Source organism: Chelon labrosus, assembly GCF_963514085.1.
Source record: "Chelon labrosus genome assembly, chromosome: 3".
NCBI lineage: Eukaryota > Metazoa > Chordata > Actinopteri > Mugiliformes > Mugilidae > Chelon > Chelon labrosus.
Genome location: NC_140339.1, coordinates 5,696,912 through 5,724,717, shown reverse-complemented (window position 1 = coordinate 5,724,717; position 27,806 = coordinate 5,696,912). Strand labels below are relative to the sequence as shown.

The window sequence follows — 27,806 nt, the reverse complement described above, 5'->3', positions numbered from 1 at the left end:
GCTACTGCTAGTTTTTTGCAACATGGCTGAATATAACTCCAGTAACTCCAGTAACTCCAGACTCAACGGGGAATAGTACCAGCGTATCATAACAAAATATTGGTGAAATGAACGAGTTTCGTTGCCGATAATGCTTTATTTAGAGGCTGCGTTTCGGTGCCCCATTCACTCCCACTATATGGATATACATGGCGCTCCACTGGAGCTAAATATCTTCCGAAAGACTCCAAATGACACCAAAGGTATATAGGTGAGTAAACGATCGTATTTTATGCCAGAAATAAGGTCCAGGTTGTAAAAAACTGTAATTCCCTTTTAAGTCAGATGTTTTTTTTTTATTTTTTGTCTCATAACGACAATGTTACGTGCAGGAGGTATCGACCTGATCAGCTGCTTTTGAGATGACTTGACTTTAAAGACCTATTGACAGCGAGGGCGACTGTGACTGAGGCCGTGGAAGGAAATAACTCTTCTGGAAGACGTCATAGCAGAATATAAACAATCATTTGCTGCTGATCTGGAAAACTGACAACCACGTTTAGTCGCTCAAGTGTCCACATACTTTTGGCTTTAACTAAGAATGATTAAAAAAAATAAATAAATAAACCTGAACTACCTCGAAATAGAACACCTCATCAAACTGCGGGTTGTTGGTTTTCCGTTTTGCCTTGGTCTTCTTGGCTTCCGACCTAAGGCAAACAGGAGGAGATAAAACACACACGTTGATCAAAAATTAAACGCGCGATGGACCAAGCTGTGCGTGCCGACCGGCCCCGGGAGATCCTCACCTTGAAGGACCTAATAAGGAGACAGCAGCGTAGGGATCGCATTGGCCGTTGACGATGGGAAGGCCTTGACACTCCAACACTCTGCAGAGACACACACAGACCAGACATTAATGGATGAGCAATATACACACACACATACACACACGCCTGTAACACATTAACACGATGAAGGAAATTTGAAGGCACTGTTTGCACTGCATGAGCTCATCTGAATATTATAGGTCATGGTGCTACAGGCTGATCAGTGAAATCCATTTTAGTATTTCTAACATCCTTGTTTTGATTTTTTTTATTGTAGGTTGAACATGGCAGCCCTGATAATACCAAGAAACAGTTTAAATACCCTCAGAGGACTCTTAAAACCCCATTACACTCCATGTTATCACTTAATCAAATGCCTAATGTAATGAAAGGGTCCTGAGTGCTGTTAGTGCCGCTGAGAGCTGACACCCAATCCTACATTTCTGCATAGCGCTTAGCTTCGTCCGCCCACGCAAGACAGCTCGAGTCTCCAGCAAACCCTCATGTAGACAACTATGGGAAGCCATTTCCAGGAAACGAGGAGATAACTGAGTCCACGCCGCCTGCTCAGAAACAAAATACTGATCTTTTTCTCTGAAGCCTGGTATATTATCAGATAACTGCAGCTTTGATTGTGCGAGTTTATTTTGGAGTCGCCCGCTGCTAAAAATGGCATCGGTGGAGCTTTAACGTCACAATTTAATTAAAAAGAGATGTGACTGAGATATGATGCTCGCTTGTTTACTGCGAGCAATGTTACTTCACATTAAATACGCGCACCACTTAATAAATACGACTCAAAACAACAAGAAAACTATTTTAAACCCTGCACGACAGCTTCACATCCAGCAGTGGAAAGGGACAAACTCCTGACTCGGTTTAAGGGAGAACACAGAAAACAAATAAGTGGTGCAGGAAACACATTATGTTGTCTATTAAGGTATTATTTATAGAGCAGTGGAGGGAGAGGACGATATGAACTCTACAGGACAAAAACAGTTTGGGTCAGGACGAGGTAGTGAAACTCGTCGGTGACGCACTTGAAACCATAACTGTCTGAGGGGCCACACTCAGCCAATTTCAATGTTTATCTATCTATCTATCTATCTATCTATCTATCTATCTATCTATTGTTGAAGGAAAAAACAATCCAAGTCTAGTTCCAAGTTTGCTGAAGTGGTGGAGGTTTATTGGAGTTCCAGGTCATGGTGAGCCTACTGACACAGAGTGGTTCTGAGACCAGAGACTGACCCTGAATGCAGGGGCAGAGCACAAATATACCCTGTCCCTGGGTGTGGTTGCAGACAGTTCCTGATTAGATCGTATAGTGGATGTATATTGGTCAGCCGAGGGCAGCTTTACACAGGAGGGTGAACTCAGTAGGGGGGGGCAGGGGTGGCTCCCTGACATGGTCAAAACAAAAGGACAAAGGGACAAAGGAGTGACACTCAGGTAGTATGATCAAGGCTCTGATGATGACGTGTCAATTCCAGTGTCCCTTCAAAGTTTACTTCTTCACTATCATCCATCCTCTATCTATCTATCTATCTATCTATCTATCTATCTATCTATCTATCTATCTATCTATCTATCTATCTACCTATCTATCTATCTATCATCCATCCTCTATCTATCTATCTATCTATCTATCTATCTATCTGTAAAGGGATTACAACCCAGCAGGACGAATCACTTCCTCTGTGCCGTGGTGATGCACCACTAGTCACACCACATGATGAATTACACAGCAAATCACCACGCTGCCCACAGCTCCACAGACCACAGACACACATGCATCAGCTTGCCCCATCCTGCTGAAACACACTCACACACACACAGACACACACCGACACACACCGACACACACATAAGCTCAGGTCCCTAATAAGGAACAAGGAGTGGGGTGGGTTAAGCATCGCTAATGCCAGAGCACTTCCTGTCCAGTAAGCTTGTTTATATAACCCCTGCTTGGCCTACAATCCAGCTCTCTCTCTCTCTCTCTCTCTCTCTCTCTCATCTCTCTCTCATCTCTGCTGCGAGCGCTGACATGCCAGACAGTGGTGGCGGTGGAGCAGACTTTTTTGTTTCGGACGACATTACTCATATTAGTTTAATGTGTTTCTCCTCAGCGCCCACGTTTCCTGTCAAAAACTATTTTGCTCAAATAAAAGGAAAATGAATTACATCACAGCCTCCATCCTTCCCACCTCCCCAAAACAACCACAGACATACTGTAGGAGGATGCCAATGTGAGTCGTTGTCATCGCAGTGCTTACATTAAATGAGACTTCAGTGTCTCTCCTCCAGCTGCATTTCAGTGCACAGGATACGTTAACTTAATACAACAATGCGAAACCTAACGACCTACACTCTCAATAATATAAAGGGGAGCGCCACCGATTCTGCACAAAGTTCATGGGGGGAGTGTAATTGTGAAACTAGGTTGTGCAAGGCACTTTGTGACGAGCGAAGTTATCTGAGTCAGGGACTTTTGCGGTTGACAGATCGAAAATGAAAAATCTGAGGGTGTACAGAGAGAAAGAGATGACTTTACTGTCCCCGCTCCACTCATCTCCAGACTGGCTTGAGGCTACGTTAGCCGCTCATTAGCATGACACCAAAACCTTTCGACCGAACTGCGAGTGGTCGGGTTGCATCGGGTGTAACGTGAAACGCGAAACGAAGAAGAAGGAGAATGTCAATAAATCAGTTCGTGAAAATGTCCATTGTGAGTCTGATAATGTGATACGGTGCCGCTCTAAGGTATTTGCACCCCCAAAATGACTCAAAACATCAGTGGATTTTCACACAAGTCTTGAAAGATGACAAGGAGAACCCAATCAAACACGTGAAACAGAAATATCACACTTTCGTATTTGTTTATTCAGAAAAATGACCCAATATTACATATCAGTGAGGCGCAAAAGTAAGTGGAACTCTAGGAAATTAATTTAAAGGACGAATTAGAGTCCATCTGTTCAGAAATGTTTCTGATGACTGTAACGAGACTTGTTTTATAAATATCTGGGATTTGTCACAGTCTGGTCTTTACAACACATGTTTGAACAAACCTCACAGATATGAACAAATGATTCTTGAATAAATAAACACAAAAGCATAATGGACTTCTCTCCGTCTATTTTAAGGACTTATGTCAAAATCCGTTGATGTTTTGAGTCATTTTTATGCAGAAATGTAGACAATTCTGAGTGGTGAAAATACTTTTAAGTGGCACGGCATGCTGTAAATGTACCACTATATGAGTGATGTACCATTTTCACTTAGTACAGAAATGTTATTAGAAAGAAATTCTTGGTAAGACACCACCTCTGACTCCGGCGGTTGTAAAAGGTGTGAATGAACTGTGGAATTAGCTTCATTCAGATCTCATACATCCTCGGACAGACGTCAGAGACCAGAGACGTCGTACCACAACCTATCTCTGGTCCTCTCTTACTCACACACACGTGTCTTTCTAGAGAAATCGGACGAGATGACCTCCTGCTCTCAGCTCTAAGCTCCTTACTCGCTGTGTGCTCTGGGAACGGAGCCACATTGGCTCATCATCAGACTTTACAGAGGCTGGAAAGCCAACAAGCGCACAGACACACACAAACATATGTGTATATATATATATATGTGCAGAGAATAATCTGTATATGAGGATATCATTGATTTATGCTCATCTACAACCACACACACAGAAACAATGCTTTGCCCTCATGCATGACTTCAAAAACTCCACATCTGAAGAGAGAGGGGAAGAAAAAAGCTCAAACCTCCAGGTCTAGCTGCAACAAACTATGCGCTATGGAGGTGGAATAAAGCACTGGAGCTACAGTGAGACTTAATAATCTCAATTTAAGTTTTTAAAAAGAAAAAATAGTCTGTATTGTGTTGCTATATCCCTCTTTTGGGAGTCTGGTACCAAATCCACACTTTTAGATGCATGTGTCATCATAAACTGATTATTAAAAATAATAAAACGCCAAATTAAAGTCAGCTAAGTGATATAAACTTAGAGGATAGTATAATTATGTCCAAATGCATGTCAAATGAAAGGAAGTGTGTGTTCGTGTGTGCTTGTACAGACAGTTTTGACCCCGTCCTCACTTTTCTCGTACCTCTCCAAATAGCCATTCAGGGATTAAAACTTTTGTTTTAGGGTTCAGGTTAGAATTAGGTTTAAGTTTCCGTTTTGGTGGCGAGGGTTAGGATTAGACACTCAGTAGGGACGGTTAAGGTCGGGGCAAGGAGACAGGGGAGGAATGAGTGTCAGTGAGCGTCCTCATGGAGACGCCGTTGAGTTGAGAAGTGCTGAGTGTGTGCGGCGCCTTACCGCGTGGCCAGTTTGTGGTTGATGGCTCCGCTGTCGGTGATGACTTCACTCAGACGCAGCTCCAGGTGAACCTTTCCCTGCAAGAGCACACAAACACTTGTTGTTTTTCCAATTTGATTTATATATATATATAGCGTCAATAACAATAAAAACTGACAATGGCACAACTGGCATCAATGTTTCCCACAAGTACATCGTCTTAATAAAAATCTCTAATTACGACAAATGTAGAGATGCGTCAGCACAACCTTGTTTGAGACGTACAAAATCTTTCCGATTCGTTATGAGTCAATTAGACTCTGGCAGACCGCCGTAGTATTAACATTGTACGGGGAAACCCTGCAACACGCTTTGCAAAACCTGGTCTGAGACCCCCCAGAGCAGGCACTAAGGAAAAACTTTCTTTGTGCAAAACCTTAAGCTCATTCGGGGGCGACCCGTCTGCTTGAGGCCAGGTGGAGACAGAAGAAGAGAGAGCTTTTAAATTTCCTTCACCGTCCACTGAAAACCACGCTTTTTAAGTTTCTTTTGTGTGCGAGGGAGATGGATGTGTGACGCAAGGCAAAGTTCATCTGAACCTAATCCACTCTAAAAACCTGTTGAGACTCGGTGATAATCCATCAACTGATTCAACCACTGATCTCATCTCGTAAAAACACGTAATCCTTCACAGATTTACACCAGGGCAGACATCATATTATACGTCGCACGTAAGGGGGGGGGATGGCCGAAATGTAATTCAGAGAAAGTCAGACGTGAACAAGTGGCATTCCTCCACCACCCGAGCAAAAAAGCTGTGAGCCTGAACGTCATCCCGAAGCTATTTCACCTCTGAAGTGATTAGATTAATGACATAATGACAGCGTAGTGGTGCAGCTGTCTAGAAAAGCTCCATTAATTAGCAGCATCAGTATGCAAACTCACAGGCGTTCGCTCCCTCTGCAGAGGGAACAAACACAAGCACTTCCACGCACACATGTGCGCACAGGCCAAACAATGCATCCTCTATTGAAAAGAGAAGAGAGAGACACTCTATCTTCCTACTTCATTTGATCCATCTCCTTCTCTCTTCTCCCTCTTTTCTCTCGTTCTCTCACACATCCTTCCTCTCCCCGGGTCCTCGTATGAATGTGTCTCTGTTTCAGATCCCTGCTCCGGGGCTACACACACCCATCTGTCTGCAGATGTTACTGTTCACTGTTCGCTGTGTCTCTCGCTCTGTGCGTGTCTGTGTGTGGGTGAGTGAGACGGCTGAATAGTGAATAGTAGAAAACACCGCACATGTGCTAAATAAGCACGTTGGGCCGGTGCCAAAAAATGCACTCCACACTCGGTCACTGGAAGAGTTTAGTAAGACGAAAATGACGCACTGGATCACAGAGGTTTGTTATGTTGTTGATAAGAAACATGTTATGTAGATAAGAGCTCGGCTTTATTAAGGACTTTGTGTATTAGTTGCTATTAGGGCAGATATGTAGTGGATAAAACAGCTGTCAGTCAGATAAGGCGTTAAATCCACTTTTTAATGTGCAGACTTTCCTGCACTCGCTGCACGAAAAGCACCAACACACCTTGAAAATGAGCTCTGGGTGAGCGTTTACTTTTTCACATCAATATGTCGTCTCTATGACGTGGTTAGGGTTTGCATGTTCTCCCTGTGTCTGCGTGGGTTCCCTCCGTTTACTTCCTCCCACCGTCCAAAGACATGCTGGTTAGGTTCATTGGTGATTCTAAATTGGCCGTAGGTGTGAGTGTGAATGGTTGTCTGTCTCTCTGTGTTAGCCCTGAGATAGACTGGAGACCTGTCCAGGGTGTACCCCGCCTCTCACCCAATGACAGCTGGGATAGACTCCAGCCCCCCTGGTGACCCTTCACAGGATTTAACTTTGATTCGGTTTGTGTTCCCGCTGCAATCAAGACACCCTTAGCACGCATGCAACTGGTCATAATTTTGCAGGAATTTGGATTTCAGGAAATAAGGCAATAACCAGAATGGAGCATCAGCAGAGAGTGTGGATACTGGCATTTATCGCTGTCCTGGGATCAGTGTTGTGCAAGTTCACACTAAACAAGAACTCATTCAAAGTTCAGTTCGCAGAAATTAAAGTGAACTAATTCAAGTTCATAGTTCATATTTTTTTTAATTTTGAAGTTCATAGACTCAAAAATGAACAGTTGGCATTAATTTTTTTTGTTTTTTTGAATGAGCAATAGAATCTCTGACTGACCTGCCCATCCATCCCCAGCCCGTGACAGTTTTTCCACCAGGATCTGTGCTGCTGTTTTGAATAACCATTGACTGTATATACGAGGAAATAACTCAACTGTCTGTGTGGTGCTGTAGGCGGCTTCTCTTTCAGCTGCACCAGCCGTGCTGTAAGCACGTCGACTGACAGCTGTCGTAAAACTGTTTCGTCATTTTTTTCCTGAACGGGAGCGAATGTTCAATGAACGTGTTCATGCACAACACTGCCTGTGATTCACGTACCATTATTCTGAGGGCAACTGGTAAAAAGCAGGCTGCGACCACCGTCTCTAACCGGTCTCAGCTCGATTCATTTGTTCCAGAACGGAGTACGAGTTCTGGATTCACACCAGAACAAATGTGCCCACCTGAGGTTGAAATGCTCCCGGAAGGTTGGGTGTGAAAGTGCCCTTAGATTGTCTAAAACCTGAGTTTCTAGAGGAATTTATATATGTTACTATAAGGATAAAACAGCTGTTAAATTCACCTTTAAATGTCTCCATAATTTATGCAGACTTGGCCTCCACTTGATGCACAAAACATTAGCTCGTCTTTCTGCTAACTTTCTAGCATTTGACGTGTTTGGACTAATGTTTAGATGTGCATTTTATTTATATAGACTGATATCAGTGCTAGCAAAGCCACCGTAAACAGAGAGCCATATTTGAACATGAACATATAAAAATTTAAAGTGAACATTTCACTCAGGACTGTGTGTCAGTTCCCTTGTGGGATAGACAGTGACTTTCGTCTGCTCTATCCCACAAAAACCATCAACATATTCCTGGGATGTCCTGTTATTACGCTCAACAGAAAAAAACAAAACCACAGCACACAGTCCAGACATGCACTTCACCGTCTACCACAGCCAGCTGTTAGTTATTCATTCATTCATGACAAATGGAAAATATCGGCCGCGCGTTTCGCTGGTTCCTCAGACGATCGCAGACTGGGCTGTAGGTGACTTTGACCCTGCAGGCTTGAATGTTTCAGGTGCACACACGCTGTGTTTGTTTGGGTTTTGCCCTGATTCAAACATTAACACATTGGCACCATCACACATGTGCACATGTACGCCGATCAGCCACAACATTAAAACCACTGACAGGAGAAGTGAATAACACTGAGGATCTTGTGACAATTCACTGTTCTGCTGGGAAACTTTTGGATCAGGCATTCATTGGTGTGGATGTTACGTAGACATGTAGCACCCACCTAGACCAGACCAGGCACCCCCACCCCATAGCAATGACACTCCTTGATACAGGATGCAGCCTGACAAAGGCACACAGACTAAAACGCTTTAGGAACAACTCACAAGGTGTTGACCTGGCCTCAAGATTCACTAGATCCCAAACTATCTGCGGGATAATCCATAGAGGCACCTCCCCTCAAGACATAGGACCCAAAAGCCCCCCCATTAACAACATCCTGTTTCCAGACACCACATGACACCCTCAGAAGGACCATGTCCGTTCTCTGATGAGTCACAACTGTTTTGGAGGCACAAGGGAGACCTACACAATATTAGGAAGGTGGTCATAATGTTATGCCTGATCGCTGCATATACTATACTCTTTATTTTTAAGAATATGATTCCTCATTACCTTTAAGAAACATCCCATAAGAATAACAATAGAATTAATATAACTATGGTGAAGCTTAAACTGTAGCAGGTTGAGAAACATTGACCCAGTTGTCCATGTCTGTTTATTGGCTTCTCTTTGTACATTTTCCTAAAAGAACCGTGACAAGCACCAACAAATAAAAGTCAAGTTGCTAATAAAAACAATATAGCGGCGGTGAAATTACCCGAAACCTACCCCCACCCCGACCCGAACACAGAACTAATTCCACCAGCACAACTTGGGAGTCACGTTCTGCTCATCTCTCTAAGTTAGCGTCATAAACACTAAACACTGCCTGATGATTTATTTATTTTCTCCCCCGAGGAAGCGAAGCTCGTAATTGCTCTGGGGGGAGAAAGGGAAACGACTGATGTCCTGATGGATGATACTGTAAGTTTGCATTAAGACGTAATATAAGCACGCTCCAAATAAAAGTCAGGTAAATATATTTATAGTATCTGGTTTAGTCTGTACAGTAAGATTCATTTAACCTCGGGTTTTGGTGTTATTCTGACATATTTTGGGCCGAAAAGCAAAAGAAGAGAGGACGTAGGGATGTGGAGATGGTGCTCTGTCTTTAAAAAAAGTGTTTTTCAGCGTTCTCTCTGTACTGACCTGCACTTCTGAGTCAGCGCTGACAGGTTGTAGCTGGAACCAGGTGTCTTTCCCGTGATATTTCTGCAGGTCCTCCTTCTTCACTGCAACTTTGCCTGCACACACAAACACACAAAGACAAGATGAGCTCAAAAACACAACTCACTTGACACTTTCCAAAGAGCAGGCCTATGGAAAAAAGAAAAAAAAAAAAAACGCACAATCACTCACTCACATGTCTGCTCATGTACTGTAAATCCACACGGCTTTTATTTATTTATTATTTTTTAATGAACATATGCACCTGGAGCAGAAATACCGCTAAGCAAAGTGACCTGGAAACGACCTCCGGTTTCTACTACCTTGAAACTGCCAACGCCCACGCAGATTCACAAAGATTACAATCAGGAGATGCAAAGATTTTTTCAGTTTGTGGTCTGCCGTGATCAAACCCACCGGCGTTCACACCGGCACACCCAATAACCCTGATAAAAACATCCGCCGACGCGGACACACCCCGTCACTTGCACTTCTAGCTGGAAACATTATTCAGCGATTTGGCGGACGTTCAGAACAGGACAAAAACAAGAGGGCAGGAGGTAAAAAAAGATAAAACAGGAAGTTAATAACATTTAAACCTAGAAGAAGAAAATAATGAAGAGAAATTAAATAAGAATGAAGGGATAAGTAGAAACATGAATAAAGGCACGGCATAAAAAGGGTCACGCAAGAGAGAACACACTGACCAATAATTAGATTTAGTTCAGGGAAGGTAAGTGACTTGATGTGAGTTAAAAGAGGACATTTTATTATTTTTAAATGCTGGAAACGCATCAAATGTCCCAGCAAAGCATCAGAAAATGAAGCGTGAGTGACCATAAATTACTCAAATTCAAGACAACATTAAGACATTCAGACGAAAATGCACAAGAAAAACCAAAACCCTGTTGTCTGTGAGCAAAAATAAAACAGGAAGAAAACATTTATGCTTTCTGAGTCTGTTCTTTGGTCGAATGTAATCTATGGGAACTTCATGTTACATCCTTTCGCATAAATGAACCAAACTGAGCCACACAGGAGAAGATAAACAGCTGCAGTGTCTGTTATATCCCTCTTAAAGAAAAGACTGAAAGTATTGTATTTTTATAAGGATAGTAGTTTGAGGAGTCGGTCCAGATCCTGAGTCCGGATCCACATCCTCACCTCTGAGTAAAATGTTCTGACTAAATGCAGAGCGGCTGCAGCTTTTTTATTTTTAGTCGCATCCTACAACAAAAGCACAGCTGACTCTGCATGTTGCCGTGGAGACCGAGGACCCGGCGGCCAATCGGGAGCTCGTCTGAACGTGAACGCCTAGCTCCTAGCGCCCTCAGTGGCCGGCATATCGGCCAATGAGGGCGCAGCGGGAGGCGAAGCACGACTGCGTTCTGGTGATCGGGTTTGATTGGCCCCGGAGAAACGCGCACCTGTGGCCTCGGCTCACAGAAATATTCACCTGTTCAATAATTAAGGATCACGTAAAATATTTAAAACGGGTTAAAAAATGCAACGAATGTTTAGTTATATTACGCAGGACGGCTTTAGAGCTGCCACTAAGAGTTATAGTCAACTTTTAAATACGAGATTATTTGTAAATTGAAGTGGTTTTCTACATAGCACATGTTGTTAACTGTGTTTTGAGCGAGGGTTTCAACTTTCCAAGCCGCATAAGAGGTGTTGGAGCTGTTGTCTACCCACCGATGCTGGAGTCCCTCCTGAAGACGTCCCTGTCGAAGATGTAGAAGGAGAGGTGCCTGAAGCTTCGCGGGATCTCGCAGTAGAAGTCCTCCCCGTAGAACGGGCTGGAGGAGGAGACACACATATGAAACTGTGATTAGACACCCGGCAATGCGTAGTAAGCACTGGTATTAAAAGCAGAGAGCGACAACAGCAAACAAAAAGGTCATATTTGTGTCAGCATTTGTTTAAATTTGATTGTTCGGGAACAGGAAATACAGGCTGACAGTAAATGATTAATAACAATCATTCATTCGTTTTCTGTAGCTGCTTGTCCTCTGGAGGGTCGGAGCTGGAGCCTATCCCAGCTGTCATGGGGCGAGAGGTTGGGGTCCACCCTGGACAGGTCTCCAGTCTATCACAGGGCTAACACAGAGAGACAGACAACCATTCACACTCAGACCTACGGCCAATTTAGAATCACCAATGAACCTAACGAGCATGTCTTTGGACGGTGGGAGGAAGAACCCAGAACTTTCTTCTTGCTGTGAGGCGTCAGCGCTAACCCCCACGCCACTGAAAGAAGCTCATTCTGTTCCGGTGAGTTAATGATTCACACACGGATTCAAAGCAGATCCCTGCATCGCCGCTGTCTACCTGTGGGATAACCACACGTGAATCAGTTAACTGACTGACTGACTGATTCATTGATTGATTGGCTAATCTGTAAACTTTTCCTGCCTCCGTGATATCCTTCAATGTCATGGTTGCTAAAACTAACCGCCGGGCTGCGAGCGTAAACAGACACTTTACTCTTACCCGTTCAGAAATGACTGATTTCTGTTAATTTATCGCTTCAGATATAGAAGAATAAAGCCTAAGGGGGGGATTTACATCTTCAACTCCACGAGTCACGTGCATCGCGTTCGCCTCATAACAAAAGGCCCGTTTGGGGCCTGCTGGCTGGAAGGTACATCGGTTCCTCCTCACCTAAATGACGACCTCGCAAATCACAGGAATGAGAATCTCGTGAGCGGAGCCCTCGGGGCGGCTGCTAATAATTACCGACTTCTTCTGTCACTCAGCAGACACAGAGACGGGCAGAGGGGCGGATGGATGGACAGGAAGAGGCATGACTGCATTTATCACACTAATGCCAGGACCTTAAATGAATGTACTTCAGCTTTGCCCTTAATCGGATCAAATATACCAGATCCGCTGTCTTTTTAAGGCTTTTAATACTGATTTCTGCACCGTGCTACATTCCTGCAGCGCATACCCGTTCTTTTATCCTGCTCTGTCGTTTTTAAGCTCCACGTGTGAACATGAATGCAGTTAAAAGCAGAGCAACTGTAGCTGTCCTGCATTTCCTTGTCTTTGATTTACCCATCGAGTAGTTATTTCCTGGTGCTCCTGTCAGGCAGCCTTGGCCTCTTTAGAACAGTTCAAGATCACAACTCTAACCTCGATTATAAATCTTCATAAATTGTGTTCTTACTCCATGTCTGCTTTGAGTTTCAACCTATGAATCGTGGTTAGGATTTGACTTTTACTAGGGGAGCTTCGGACTAATGGTGGTGGCTGGAGAAGCAGCTTTGGCATCCTCCTATGACCGTGGCTCAAATAACCTAAACAAAATTGAAAACACCCGGTCGCCTTGCATTACCTCTCTGAGCGTGCTCACTTCTCTCCCTGTGTGTGCGGACGGATGTGTTAACTACAAGGTTCACACCTGTTTTCGTTTTTTCTCTTTCCCACGGATGTGCAAATATTTGCAGAGTCAACAACCGAGAACCACCGGCCAATCAAATACGCATTTAAAGTACGGCCACGCTGCATAACGTGTTCACCAGTTGGATGTTTAACTGTTGCATTTAAAATGACACCCAAAGAGAAAACTGAAAATTGGACTGAAGTCAGGACAACATTGTTGACGCAACACGTTATGCGGCATTGTATCGTGTAACGCCTGTGGAACAACTGTGAACCAACTCCTCGTGTGTAAACATACACCGATCCGGCAAAACATTATCACCACCTTGAGCCTCCAAAACAGTTGTGACTCATCAGAGAATGGACATGGTGGCGTCTGGCAGCCAAATGTTATTCTGTTTGGGTCCTATGGGTTGAAGGGAGGGGCCTCTGTATCCCTATCCCACAGATACTTGATCAGTTTGGGATCTAGTGAATTTGGAGGCCAGGTCAACACCTTGTGCTGTTCCTAAAGCGTTTTTGTGTGTGTGTCTGTGTCAGGCTGCATCCTGCTGGGGATGGCTGCTGCCATCAAGGAGAGTCATTGCTATGGGATGGGGGTGCCTGGTCTGGTCTAGGTGGGTGCTACATGTCTAAGTAACAGCCACATGAATGAATGCCAGGTCCAAAAGTTTCCCAGCAGAACACTGAACTGTCACAAGATGTCACAATTGTCTCCTGTCAGTGGTTTTAATGTTATGCCTAATCGGTGTATGTGTGCATGGCCAGTACAGCTGACAACGTACCAAAGTGACTTCTCCACAATCTTGGTTCTGAAGACCTCTTCTTGGTCCAGGTTGACGGTGCAGTAACAGTCCCTCATCCTGTTCGGCCCCGGGTACGGAGGGATGTTTTTTGCTTCTCCTGCACAAATAAAAAGAAAAGGAGACGGTGAACGCTGCTGTAGCAAAAAAAACAACAACAACAATGTGCTTATTCAGACTATAAGCAATTACTTTATTAAGAACACTGCATGAACCCACACATTATGTGAGTAAGTTCACACCTGTTTCAGCTTTGAGTGCGGGCAGCGTGTAAACGTCGTTACGTCATCCTGCACAACGAGCTTAACTCTGCCGGGGTGACGACTTCTACGCTTTTACACTCTAAACATTTAGTCTGTGGTTTTCAGACGCGCACAAGCAAAACACACGTGAAAAACAGTTTCTGCGTGTTGTGTCTGTGTTGACGGATATGTGAATGAAGAGGAGAAAAAAAAAATGTGCGTGGGACATTTCCTGAACTCTCAAATCTGTTCATCAAATGTGTTAAAGATAACACTCCCTTTTTGAAAGAATGCGGTCCAACCACCCACAAAGACTAGCGCATGCACACACACACACAAACGCACGCAAACCACAAAAGGTGTTGCTCCAGTCCCGCGGGGCCAATATATCCTCTGTAATGAAGCTGTGTGTCCACGTTAGTCAGGCCTCTGTTTCTCCGTAGTCTCTAGTTACACACATGTTAAACGACATTGTCGGCGTTTGCTCCAATAACACTCCATTATCTGAGACGGGTAAAAGCGACACTGCTAGCGTGTCTCGCGCTGTTATTTCTGGCTTTAATGAGTAACTTCTTCACAGTGAAAGCACGAGATGACGAGCCAGTGCTGCTGTTTTGAAGAAAGTGACGCTTTCTCTTCTGACGCAGACGTGTTTCTTTCCTTTATACCCCGTCAAATAAACTCGACCAATAGTTGGTAATTATGAAGATTTGAAGAGGCCAAGAATCAGAACGTAAACCTGAAAAATTATCGCCTAAAAAAGGAAGAGGTTTCTGTGCTAGCTCCCTTGCCAGTTCATTAGGCACACTAGTGAAAACGAATGCATTAAATGCTCATCTTCATGTTAGATTAACTGTCTTTTCATCTCGGAAGTTGTTTGTTTGTAGCTTAATTGAATAGTGTTGAGTTGTTTCTATTATTTTCACATTTTAGTCTGTGGGCCAGAAGTCCAGTTCAACAGCGCCGCAAACTATGTCCTCTAATGATAGTTCTGAAGTCTCCTCTAAATACTTTATTAGTTTTAAAGTCTCATCTAAGCACTTTACTAGTTCTGAAGTTTCATCTAAGTACTATGAAGGCTCATCTAAATATTTTACTAGTTTTGAAGTCTCATCTAAGCACTTTACTAGGTCTGTAGTCTCATCTAAATACTTTACTAGTTCTGAAGTTTCATGTAAGTACTATGAAGGCTCATCTAAAAATTTCACTAGTTCTGAAGTCTCATCTAAGTACTTTACTAGTTCTGAAGTCTCATCTAAGTACTATGTAGTCTCATCTAAATATTTTACTAGTTCTGAAGTCTCATCTAAGTACTATGAAGTCTCATCTAAGTACTTTACTAGTTCTGAAGTCTCATCTAAGTCCAGAATTACCACCTCTTTTATGCCATTTTAAACATAAACTCAACATTAAAACAGTCATGAAGGCAGATTTACTGCAGGACTGTCAGATATTAGAATGCAATTTGTCTTGACTTGTGCACCTAATGTTTTGTCAGATCGGGCACACTATAACAGAAAACTTTTGCAATTACAGAAACTGCTATGTTTCTCCAATGAATATGCCACCGTTCATCCACCGAGCTCTGACAAATGAACATTTCCCAAGAACCGTGTCTTATCTGGAACCAGTCTAGAAGGAAGTTCTGGTGTGGCAACAATAAGAATGTATCATGCGGCAAGAGGTGAGTAATCATATTAGTCACAGAGAACAACATGCAGTTAAACGTCTCGGACACAAGCCGTGATGTGTTTACACACTTGAAGGCTTGTTCACTGCAGGTGTGAGTGAAATATCACCATTCAAACTCTTGAGCAGATCTGGGCCTTTAAATATCACTCGCTTTGTTTCCGCTAAGACAAACAAGAGGAGATAAGTCCTCTTCTGTGTGGGGTTTGTAATACAACTCTGTGTTTTGACTGCTCGTCTGGAGGCTCTCTCGCCCTGCCTGAATCATTACACAACAATACCATTCATTCACAAATCAAGATGACACCTGAGATGTGCCACACCACTTCTACTTGTTGTTGCAGACAGCGGCTCCGTCTGCGCTTACGTACGAGGTGACGCAACTCTCTCTTATCTCCGTCTTTATCCCTTTCGCTTCCCCGCTGTTATTAGACCTCCCTCCTGTCTCATACTCTGCTCTCTCATTTGCTCTCCCACATTCGTTTTTTTTATTTTTTTTATTTATCATCTCCGAGCTGTAATCCTCCCTCGCTCCTGAATTCCCCTCCAATCTCTGCTTCTCGTTCGCCCGCTCTCGTTCATTCATCCGCGGGCCTGCGATTGTCCCTTGATTGGATTGAGCCGTCCAGGTCATCCGAGTAACCAAAACACCACAGGGATTAGCGCGGCTTTCCCCGGGCTCTGTGTGTGTGTTTTTAAATGACTTACAACGTCAAAACAACGAAAACAAAAAGCTACTGGATAGCAGAACGCGTCGACTAAAACAGGACACGGTTCATGTGACGTTCATCCTGTTATGTACGCCTCGTACCTAACACGGTTCAAGAGGTTTAGTGCGCGTTTCACTCCAAATAGTGTACGCTTTAAGACTTCTACAAACCTTGAGAGCATTTTTCTCCCGCCAGTACAGCATGAAACGCAACTTGCTGCAGACACAGTCAACGTCTAGTCATTTTCAACTACTCTTTTTGCGACTGGTGTGCAAATATTTGCAGCGTCAACAACTGAGAAATACTGACCGATCAAGTATGCATTGAAAGTCATCCACAAACAGTCACATTGCGCAGGTTTTTCACCAGTAGATGTTCGACTTTTAGGTTTTAAATGTTACCTGAAGACAAAACTATAAACTTGGATTGAAATCATGCTTTGAAATCGCAACTTTGTGGATGCAAGAAACTAAGTTATGCAGCTTTGTGCATTTTAAGAAGCGAAATGCGTTTGTTTTCTAGCAATCGAAAGACAAATCTGTTGTTATATTACTTTTGTGGCAAAGCAAAGGCATCAAAGACATAGAAATAGTAAAGCACAACACTGTGGTTCAACAAATCTAGGTGGTGGTGGTGTATGTGTGTGTATGTGTGTGTGTGTGTGTGTGTGGGGGGGGTGGACTACCATAACGTGGGCGAGGGCACACAGCTGCGTGGTTCACACGCCCTACGACTGTGTAAGCCGACACCTGAGCGCACCCGTGGCTAACGTTAGCAGGCCGGCAAACGCACAACATGTGAGACGAGTCTGAAATGACCCGAGAGTTTCTTTTCGTTTGCCCCCACCCAACCACCGACCCGCCCAAGCCTTCCGGTGGCAAGTCGGCACGTCCCAAACCAGCCAGGCATGCTGAAAGAAACCACACGTTGTATGAGCTGAAAAAATTGTCAATGAGGAGAAGATTAATAACTGTAGTTTTGCATAACTGGCCTGGTTTGAGCACCTGAACGCATCGCCTGGAAAAAACACTCAGCAAGAACAGCCACATGCCTCCAGCTGCTTTAGCATGCAAACCAAACCACCATAAAGGCAAATGTTCGCCGTGTTTTTATACTTTTCTTAACCGATACTGGGTCACTCATCCCTCAGCCTGACACGATTAGAAAATCATCACCAGCAAGGTAAAAATGGATGTAAAAAACCCACTCATTACCACAGTTACAGATGACGGTCACAGCAAAGCCATCTTGCCACTTCCTGTTTAGGGTCGAAGGAAGTGATGAAGACTTTTACATTTCTGGATGAGTGGATAAGCAGCAGCCGCCGGAGACTTAAGAGGGCGGGGTGTTTTACCAATTTGTGGGTTTGATGTCTGACGGAGCATGTAATCGTGTTCTTCTTCCATTCTCTGTTTTCAAAATAAACTTTAACCCGATTTCCCTTTTCCTGTAATTTTCTCAACGCTTCCCCTTTTTCGTTTCTCCTTCTTTCACCTTTATCTGGGGTTGTGTGTGTGTGAGAGACTCAAAACGGGCAAAAACGGCAGCTTTTTTCTCTTCGCAGCTGCCCCCCTCCCGAGAATATCTTGCCCCAGTATCTGAGCTAAAAACACTAAACGCAAGGGCACGTGTGCGTCCTTGTGCAAGCGCAGACAAAAGCACGGGGGCGTTGAGCAGAACTGCGGCGGGCTAATGATGAAAGAGCACCCCCGAAGAAGGCAAGAAAGTGAAAGGGAGCAGGTCGACGAGTTAGAAGTAAGAAGAAGAAGAAGAAGGAGAAGAAAATAAATAACTCAGAAGATAGTGAAGAAAGGAAGGTTAAGAACGGAGGAAATGTGGAAACGCGAGTGACTTGAAGCAGCTTAATGGGCGAGTGAATGTGTAGCTTTGTTCCTCTTCCCCCGCCGTTGACCGGTTTGGGTCGGCCACGCTCGTGCGTACAGTTACAGGCTCGCCGCTCGACTCGCTGGCCTCATCCCGTCTGACGTGAACACGTTGTGGGGGTTACACATGTGAGAGAGTAGCTTTTGGTGGGCGGCTGCGCGCTCACTCAAACCCGGGAGGCCCTGGGAAGCACAGGCTTTGAGAGGAGGAAGGGGAGGTGGGAGGTTGTTAGCGAGAAAAATACAAGCAGTGTACTCAATCAAGGGTGAGAGAGGAGGGAGGCTGCAGAGAGAGAGAGGGAGAGAGAGAGAGAGAGAGAGAGAGAGAGAGAGAGAGAAGTCAGCCAGATAGAAAACTGGAGAGCAGCTAGCTTTGGAGAAAGCTACAACAGGAAATGAGATGAGGAGAAAGGAATTTTCAACTGGATCCAAGACGGAGTTTAAAAGCAGCGAACAACCCAGTTACCCCTGAGAGAGAGTGTGTGAGCGAGGAGGACGGGAAGAGGGACACCGTGAGAATGGAGAGGAGGAGTGAGCCTCGTTTATATTAACCCACTGGAAACGCTCGGCTCCTTTGATGTTTTACAGATAGAGAGGCAAAACCAGAACCGAAACAAGGCATTACTGTCTTTCTGAAAATGACTAGACATAAAAACATTACGCCCACACACACACACACACATACACACACACACGCAGGAAGGCCTTCTCCGTGGATCCTCACAGCTTTGATCCTGCAATAAAATCCTCCTCTATCATCAAAAATAGGGCCGCGACCCGCATTCATTCTCATTATCGGTTAATTTCTCAATCAGGTTTCCTATGATCTGATTTTCTACTCGGGCTAATGCGCCCTGCAAAACGCGAAAACATCAAAACAACAAATCTGAGGCGCTTGTGAGAGACGGATGCAAGCAACAAAGGATAAGATCTGTGCAGCAGACGGTGAGATATGCTGGTTTTAGTCCGCGCTACGGGCCAAACTCACAAAACCCTACAACCAACCCTTCCCCATAATGCAACTCGATAGCGCCTATTGTTCGACCGGGCCCGTCTGCGGACACCCACGTCTTTCAAACTTAAAACTCCAAATCAGTGCTCGGGCTGTGAGGAAATGTTGGCACGTCAGGCTCCAGTCAGAATCACAGGTCATGTGATTTCCATTCCGTCCAAAAAGAAACACGCACAAGAAATACACATAAAAAAAAGTCTCAAAAACTTCCTGAAAGTTGCACAACCGCACTTATGAGTAAGCTGATCTTTATGCGTTTTTGTTGAAGTGCCTCTTAAAAGCAGCTTACAGCAGGTGAGGCAGGAAGCACATGTTTTTATCTGAGCATCATTCACATCGATTAAAAAAGAGAATAAACACGACTCTGCCACACTGACACGTCTAAAACAACAGATTTCATGCTTCACCTCCCAAGAACGGAGCTGTTATAATGCTTCCTTCTCCACGAGCCAAGCGTAGTCCTAGCGTTCGCGGTTTTGCCAGAAGCGGCTCGGGACGCACGCTTCAGAGCTGTGAGGAGGACGAGACTGAAGCGGTTGAAGAAAAGAGGCACATTTTAAACCTGGATGTTTCACCATCAACGTCTCTCTGAATCTGCAATAGTCACACTTACTCATTATGTGTGACTCTCTAAGAGGCAAACTTCGCCTACATTTAGGCTGACACACACCGATCAGGCATAACATTACGACCACCTTCCTAATATTGTGTAGGTCTCCGTTGTGCCTCCAAAACAGCTGTGACTCATCAGAGAATGGACATGGGCCTTCTGAGGGTGTCCTGTGGTGTCTGGCAACAGAATGTTGTTAGTGGGGGGCCTTTGGGTCCTATGGGTTGAGGGGAGGGGCCTCTGTGGATCATCTCACAGATACTTGAGATATCAGTTTGGGATCTAGTGAATTTGGAGGCCAGGTCAACACCTTGTGCTGTTCCTAAAGTGTTTTTGTGTGTGTGCCTGTGTCAGGCTGCATCCTGCTGGGGATGGCTGCTGCCATCAAGGAGTGTCATTGCTATGGGGTGGGGGTGCCTGGTCTGCTCTAGGTGGGTGCTACATGTCTAAGTAACATCCACATAAATGAATGCCAGGTCCAAAGGTTTCCCAGCAAAATTGTCAAAATGCTCAATGTTATTCACTTCTCCTGTCAGTGGTTTTAATGTTGTGGCTGATCGGTGTATTTAACCCTTTGACACCTAAGCTTAAAAATACCCACTTGGGGTTTTCTGCTTATTTTGACTATAAAAAAGGTCAGAAAAATGTCGACTGAGTAAGCACTTTTGTCTAACTTTCCAGAATACTTAGTACTTTCCATATCATACACAACAGTTATAAGAGTGTAATAATCTTCTGAGAGCGGCATGAGTGAAAATTACCGTAATCACTGGCTGTAAAGCGCAACAGATTTCAGAAACTGAGTAGACTTTTTCCAACGTAATTTCGGTAACAGAAAGTGGGTTTGCGTAAACGTGCTGCCATTCGGTTTTAAAGATGTCTTTAGAGACACTGGAAAATAAATCGAACACAAAACTCAAATGAAGCAAGGCAGCATGTCAGTGTCAAGACTAATTCGTATGATTAAACAGCTGGTTCAGTTTATTAGCTGGTTGCAGCAGCAGCAGCAGCAGCATCTCCTGCTGACTGTACCAGACTCACACTTTCAAACGCAATGCTGCTTGTCACTAACTGTTCACCACGACAAGAAAACTCACAGCGAAACCAGCTGAGTAGCATCTATCCAGAAGTTTCCACACAACCACAACAGTTGTTGGCCGATCAAGTGGGGCGGGGGAGACGGCGTGGAAAAAAAAAAAAAAAAAAAAGTGGTTAAAGACTTGCTGTGCCGCACACAAGCGTCTCTGATAAACCAGCGTTCAGTTACTGATCAAGCTCTCTCTCTGTCTGGTGCCGCCTGGAGCTAATGTTCACACAGATCCGTTAGTCTCAATGGAAAACTCAAGTAAAAAGTAGAAACTATAAACACGGGCTGACACACTCACGGTCATGTGTGGCGAAGTTACGCCGTGTTGGGAAAGTCAGATTTAAAATAAACTCCCATCAGAGCTCAGGATGTGACTGCAACCTTTCGAAGAGGAGGCTGAGCGGAGAGATAGAGATAGAGAGAGGGGGCTTTCACAGCTTCATACGCCCTGGACGTCCTGATGAAGTTTAACCTCAACACTCACCTCCAGGCTTTTTAACCATTTACATCATTCTCAGAATAAGAGAAAAAACATCGAGCATGCTAAAATAAGTTGAGCAAACAGGGCATGGCGTGCAGTGGAGAGAAGATATGATATCTTTTGCAAGCACAGGAAAGGGTGAGTGAGTCCCTGCATGTGGCAAGTTCACATTGCTGGTGTCGCCAGAGGAGGGAAACATTATTGCAAAACCTGATTTAATCAGCGGGCGAATGGCTCTAACTGAAGTCGCTCAGCTTTTACACAACAACCCCCAACTCTCCTCGAGCTCCTCTCTCCACCGCACGGCTCGGCCCCAGGGTGTTTTCACGCTTATGTCATTGTCAGGTAGAGGTCGTCGCAGTCGACTTCCCCCACGGGGCATGTGAAGGACGTGCCGAAGGAGCGGCGCGCTGGGAGAGCTCTCCGGCCCTTTATTTACCCCCGCTGACCCTGCATGCTGGCCCTGTGGCAACACTTCCACACTATTCCTGGTACTGTGTTCTCGCGGAGGAAACATTACTGAGTGCAGGAAGAGCCGCTGTACCCAGCCCGGATTATTCAACCAGCCTAACGGTGCCTGGACCGAAACACGGCCTGCGTCAACACACAGTCAACACACATGTTTACAGAAAACGACTTCCCAGAGAGATATGGCCTTCGAGGACAAAACAGAAAACTTGGCTTGAATGAACAAAATGTGATAAAAGCCACAAGTGAGAGTGGGAGACCTCTGCATAGATAAAGCATTTCTAACCCCTCCCTCACCCTCACCCCGTCACTCTCCTATTCAGTCTGGACCGGAGGCAGTTTGGGAACCTCTATTGGCCAGCTGTCAAGGGAAGAGGTGGGGGGGTGGAGGGTCTGTCACTTCAAACCAAAGTTTCCCTCCCTGGCCCGAGTCTTCCAGCCTGAGCTGCTTGAACTCAGCCGCCCCGACCTCCAACATTTCAGCACCTTGACACGATATGTAATCTATTTATTTTTTTATTTTCCACTCTGCGTCTATTTTCACTGCATCTACAATTACACTCGTATTGTTACAGCAGCATTAAATAGTAACAACGGGCCGCCGAGCCAACACCTATAAAGCCCATAAAAGCAGTTCAGGTCGAGCAGCTTGGGAGCTCGGTGCCAACCCCGATGACTTATCCTTTGGCCACACCGCCCAGTGACTCGGGCTCTGGTTGGGAGGATCTACACCACAGGTGTCAAACATACGGGCCGCGAGCCAAAAGCGGCCCACCGTAGGGTCTAATCTGGGCCACAGCATGAATTTGCAAAGTAAATTAGATTAATTAATGGAAATAAATGCAATATCTAATAAGTCCACTGTTTTAGTACGAGAAGTGGACCACGCCTCCTAATTTACTTGTTCTTCTTCTTTGCACTAAAACAAATGGAAAAAATCTAGAGTTGTTGTGGTCACTTATAGGTTATTACGCTGTTATCTTATGGCTCCGGCCCGTTTAAGACCAAATCGGGCTGTGTGTGTGTGACCCCCGAACTAGAATGAGTTTAACGCCCCTGATGTAAAACTTTCACTTCAGAGCAAACAGGAAACTGAACGTACAGAGGAGTGTAACTGCTGCAGCAAAATGTAAATGCATGCAAATACGACAACAACTAATTTGTTCACGTCCTCGTACCACAGGTGGATCGAAAACACCAAATAAACTTCCTTCAGCTCATGAACACGCTGGTTCCCCTTTTATTTTTCCCATATGAAGCTTTAAAGCCGCCGCAGTCGATATCGTTGTACAGATATTGGGCCAAAATGACTATGCGTGAAAGCGGCCACTCATAGCGACCAACGCGCAGAGTTCTCTGCAGTTTCCCTTCGTCTCGTCTCTTCGTCGCTTTTTAGTGTCTTTTTCATTGACTACTGTTTTGGTTTCACAGCCCCCAGCTTTTCTGTTTTGGTTCAGTCTAAGCAAAGAGGAAGATTTAGCAGCTGAAGAGGCACGTATTTATCCTGCAAATAAACGTTGACGAGGTTACAGGATGTGTAAATAGGAAACGGCTCGCTAACGCGTTCCAAATGTCAACTTAAAGGCTGATAATTATCTCATTAATCTGAATTCACAGCCAGAAAAATCTGTTATTGCGGGTTTAAGTGTTGCAATCCCGTATTTTCTAACATCATGCGACATACGTTCTACACAAAGCTTGTTGCGTGTCTCATGTAAGCGATTTGTGGTTTATTGCCACATTTCCTATTTCGTTTGTGTATCCTTGTGTTAGCTGAGGCTTTAATACCACTAATTATTCACATATTGCAGGATAGTGTAAGAAATAAACACAAAAATTTCGTTCCATAGCGTCACCAGTGGTCAAAGCCACCACAGGATGCCTTTAAGTTAAGTTTAAACCACCACACTGGTGTTTAAAGCGTATATTAATTTGCATATATTTCTTTAAAGAGGTCCGCAGTCATTAGCACCAAGACACTGCTGCTTCACGCGCTTTCCTGCATTGGTGGAACGATGTTTCTATCAGGGACAGGGAAGTCAAATGCCCATATGTTGTAGTTAATTAGTGTGCAAAGTCCCGTCTCCAGCTGTGCCGCTGAGAATTCCTGTCTCTCTGAGCGCTGACAGACGAAGCACAGTCTGCTCCTGTGCGAGGAGACACCACCTCTGTCCCTCCGTCTGCGTCTCACTACATCTGCTTTGTATTAGCTTGTTGCCATGCAGGAAAAAACAATTCTTTTGTAGCTTATTCCAGCCAATCAGGGAGCGAACTGGGGGTAGTTTCCTGTTTCCTGTGTTCCCCCAGACAACGCGGACTCAGGCCCAGTAGCCCGGTTCAGTTTCCGACATTCGTGTGTTCCTCCAGGAAACCGAGAATAGTCATCACCTGGCGGAGCGCAACAATAATAAGTCATATCTGCCTCTCCTTTTCTCTCTCTCGTCTTCGAATATGTGGCAGACCTTCGGCTCTGAGTCATCAGCCGGGGGGGCCTGGGTCTCTTGCCAAATGACAAGACTTTGATGAAAACAATGTGATGCAAGCGTTACGTACACATTAGTGGGAGAGAGAGCGCCTCGGGATCAGACTGACAGGGAGTATGACTGCTGCTAGGTAACAACCCAGCGTAAACTCTACTGTTGACACTGTACGACGGTACACGGGAAGAAGGAATGAGAAAACTGAGTCAACATGCCACCGGTCACAACATATCCACAATGCTTATTTTTTTTTAGGTAACACGAGGGGATTTTCCATGTCAGGGAGTACTCTTCTGCTGCACACGTTTTAGTGTGCGATAGCTAGCGGCATTACCAACAAATTGATTGTTAATTATTTTCTCAGTTGGACTTTAGTCTTCAAGGTGTATCTATAAAACAGGTGCGGTAAATGAAAAACGCAGAAAGAGAAGTGCATAACGGATGAATATAGTGAGAAATGTCCATTACGCCGTGACCAGAAACTCCTAAAACCCAAAGGTATTCAATTTATCTTGCAACCAAACTACGAATGTCGAATATCTTTGTACTTGACAGCACAAAAGCAGCAGTTTTTAGTATTTTCTGCTTGAAAAACTACTTAATAGTTGCAAAATGTTCATGTCCTCTAACTAAACACTGCACTTTGTTACAATGCACAATAAGTGTTTATACCCAAACAAGCTACCTTTATCAGGTAAAATAAAAATACAATTCTGCATGCACACGTCTGCATTAGAAATAATTAACTACTAGACTATAACATAACAGTAAACAACGCTCACAGAGGTCATTTTTCTCTGTTGTCTTTTGATGCTTTAACTTGGTCGTGATAACCTTACTTTTATTTTCTGGCCTGACTCCTAAAAGCAGGACTGTATCTAGGAAAGGAATCTGTGATGGGAAAAGGTCCTCGAGTCATTCAGCTTTCATTCACAGGAACTCAAAGCCGCCGGATGACTGAACGTTCATTCAGAAAGTGCAGCAATCTAATGAGGCCTTTGTGATTTAAATATTACAACTCTCCCCGGGGCCCGAGCACATTATCGCGCTGGAGGTTGGACTATTTGATAAACTCTGCTCAGGGCTCTTCCTACAGCTGTTTTTCCAGGGCCAATTTTGACGGGCAGGTAAGGGACTTAAAAACACACACAGCCTAACTCTGAGCTGCTGTCCAGCGCCGGCTGGCATCGCCACGCAGCCCTGTGCGTGTTTGTTGTCATTTTTTTCCCCCGCTGCCCATCCCTTCAGTCGCATGTTTGGAGTCAAAACAAAACCGGAACAGCATAGCCGGGACGAAGTGGGTGGCAGATGTCAGTGAAAAGGAAAGGAGACAGTTCCAAATGTCCCATACTGACCCGAGATAACAGTTAGAGCCACACAGGAAGTGTTAATGTGCTCTGAAGGGTTTGATAATAAAAAAAAACGCATTTAAAAAACAAACATATGGTGTTTTACTCCAACTACAACTGACACAACAAGTCAAATTCAACTATTTTGATCATTTATTAGTAGCTTTTGTCGGTTTTAGATCACTACTGTTCATCTTCTCTGACATTTTGTGCAACAAATTAATTATTAATCAAGAAAAGATAAATGAATGATGATTCAGAGTGCGTGTCAAGAGTGTCTATGTAACACAAAAATGTCAGACTTCCCTACTGTTATCATTTATTGTTATCTGTTGTGATGTAGAGTTAGTTACAGGCTTATTAATATAGTTTTACATTATTAATTCAGCTATAACCCTTTCTGAGCCTCAGCTGCAAACTGTACTCATGGCTCCATTCATAAGATATGCATGCACCACATGCCTCCTACAAACCAGGGGTACCCACTGGAGAGCAGCTAGATATCTAAATATAGAAATCTGGGCTAACAATCAATAGCTACACAGTCATGCACAAAGCTTTCAGGAGGGGGTAGTGCGCACAGAGCGACAGCATGAATGGCTGGCTGCGGTTTAAGGTGTAATAATGGTTCATTATAAAATCTCAAATGTAAAGAACATTTTTTTAAAAAAGGCATCTGGATGTACAGTATTTGCAGCTGTGGAGCCTTTATGCTGCCACACAGCCTGCTCTGATCGGTTCACATGATCTGGATCCAAATACCAGCTGCCAGATTCCCACAGTCTCCCACAAGCCTATTCTGTTTTTTTCTTTTCTTTTCTTTTCTTGTACATTTTCGGTTTTACAATTTGCGGTCTCAATCTGAGCGCTGAGAGGAAAGCGTGTGATTTGAATTACAATAACAGACACAGATCTGGGTCCCTCCGGTCCCCTGCCATCACCGACTGCTTTCCCCGTTTAATATGGAGCCATCCATTGAGGCGCTCAGACTGGGGGTAGGGATTTTTCTTTCTTTCTTTTTTTTTTTTTTTTTTTGTTTGTTTTTTCCTCTTACCTATTTTTATTTTAACGCTCTGGAAAACCCGCAGACCTTCCTCTTCCACCGCCATGCTTTCACCTTTCCCTTTTTGACGACTAAACGAAGACAGTCCTCCAGTCCTCCGGTCTGTTCTGGCCTCTCCAGCGCGCGGATATTCCAGAGGTTTTGCACATCTATGCTCTCCGGACAGCGATCATACTCCGGCCCGACAACTACTGCTGCTGGCTGGTTGAGATCAAGCGAGCGGATTCAGCTTCAGTCCCGCAGCAGCAGCAGCAGCAGCGCCAGCGGAGGTGTGGCTCCAGTAAGACACTGCCCACACATGGTATGGAGGGTGAACCGTGCCGAGTAGTGGCAGCGCAGAGGAAGTGCCACCACAGTGGAAATTGCACTGTAGACCAAGTGGTTTATCGCATGGTTTAGCACATCACCAGAATATGCATTTGATAAGCAACTTTTCTGATGTTGTGTTGGGGCATAGAGATCCCTGTGGCACATCATCCATATGCCCTGGCATGCAGGAAGCAACTAGGGAAATCCCTTATATATACAGTCAATGAGATGAAAGTTATTTTGTTCACCCGATCTGGTGCCAATCTTTTCATATTCAGTATTGACTGATCCGAATCCCGATCCGATCTTAAAGGGGAACTACTGTTTTTTACAACCTGGACCTTATTTCTGGCATAAAATATTATTGTTTACTCACCCATATAACTTTGGTGTCATTTGAAGTCGTTCGGAAGATATTTAGCTCCAGTGGAGCGCCGCGTATATCCATATAGTGGGAGTGACTGGGGCACCGAAACGCAGCCTCTAAATAACGCATCATCTGCCGCGAAACTCGTTCATTTCACCAATATTTTGTTATGATACGCTAGTGCTATTCCCCGTTGAGTCTGGAGTTAG

General features: G+C 44.4%; 1 protein-coding gene across 2 annotated transcripts in view; it reads right to left on the bottom strand.

Moving 5' to 3' along the window:
• Nucleotides 1-27,317, bottom strand: part of rasa3 (RAS p21 protein activator 3) — a 40,473-nt gene extending 13,156 nt beyond the window's left edge. For both annotated transcript variants that reach the window (XM_084540974.1, XM_084540975.1), the window contains exons 1-7: nucleotides 26,913-27,317; nucleotides 13,830-13,947; nucleotides 11,353-11,456; nucleotides 9,637-9,731; nucleotides 5,149-5,225; nucleotides 789-869; nucleotides 617-689 (exon numbers count right to left, since the gene is read on the bottom strand). In XM_084540974.1, the coding sequence (XP_084397100.1) occupies nucleotides 617-689; nucleotides 789-869; nucleotides 5,149-5,225; nucleotides 9,637-9,731; nucleotides 11,353-11,456; nucleotides 13,830-13,947; nucleotides 26,913-26,967 (603 nt within the window). In that variant the 5' untranslated portion in view covers nucleotides 26,968-27,317. The remainder of the gene's footprint in view (nucleotides 1-616; nucleotides 690-788; nucleotides 870-5,148; nucleotides 5,226-9,636; nucleotides 9,732-11,352; nucleotides 11,457-13,829; nucleotides 13,948-26,912) is intronic.
• Between the last annotated feature and the right edge of the window lie 489 nt (nucleotides 27,318-27,806).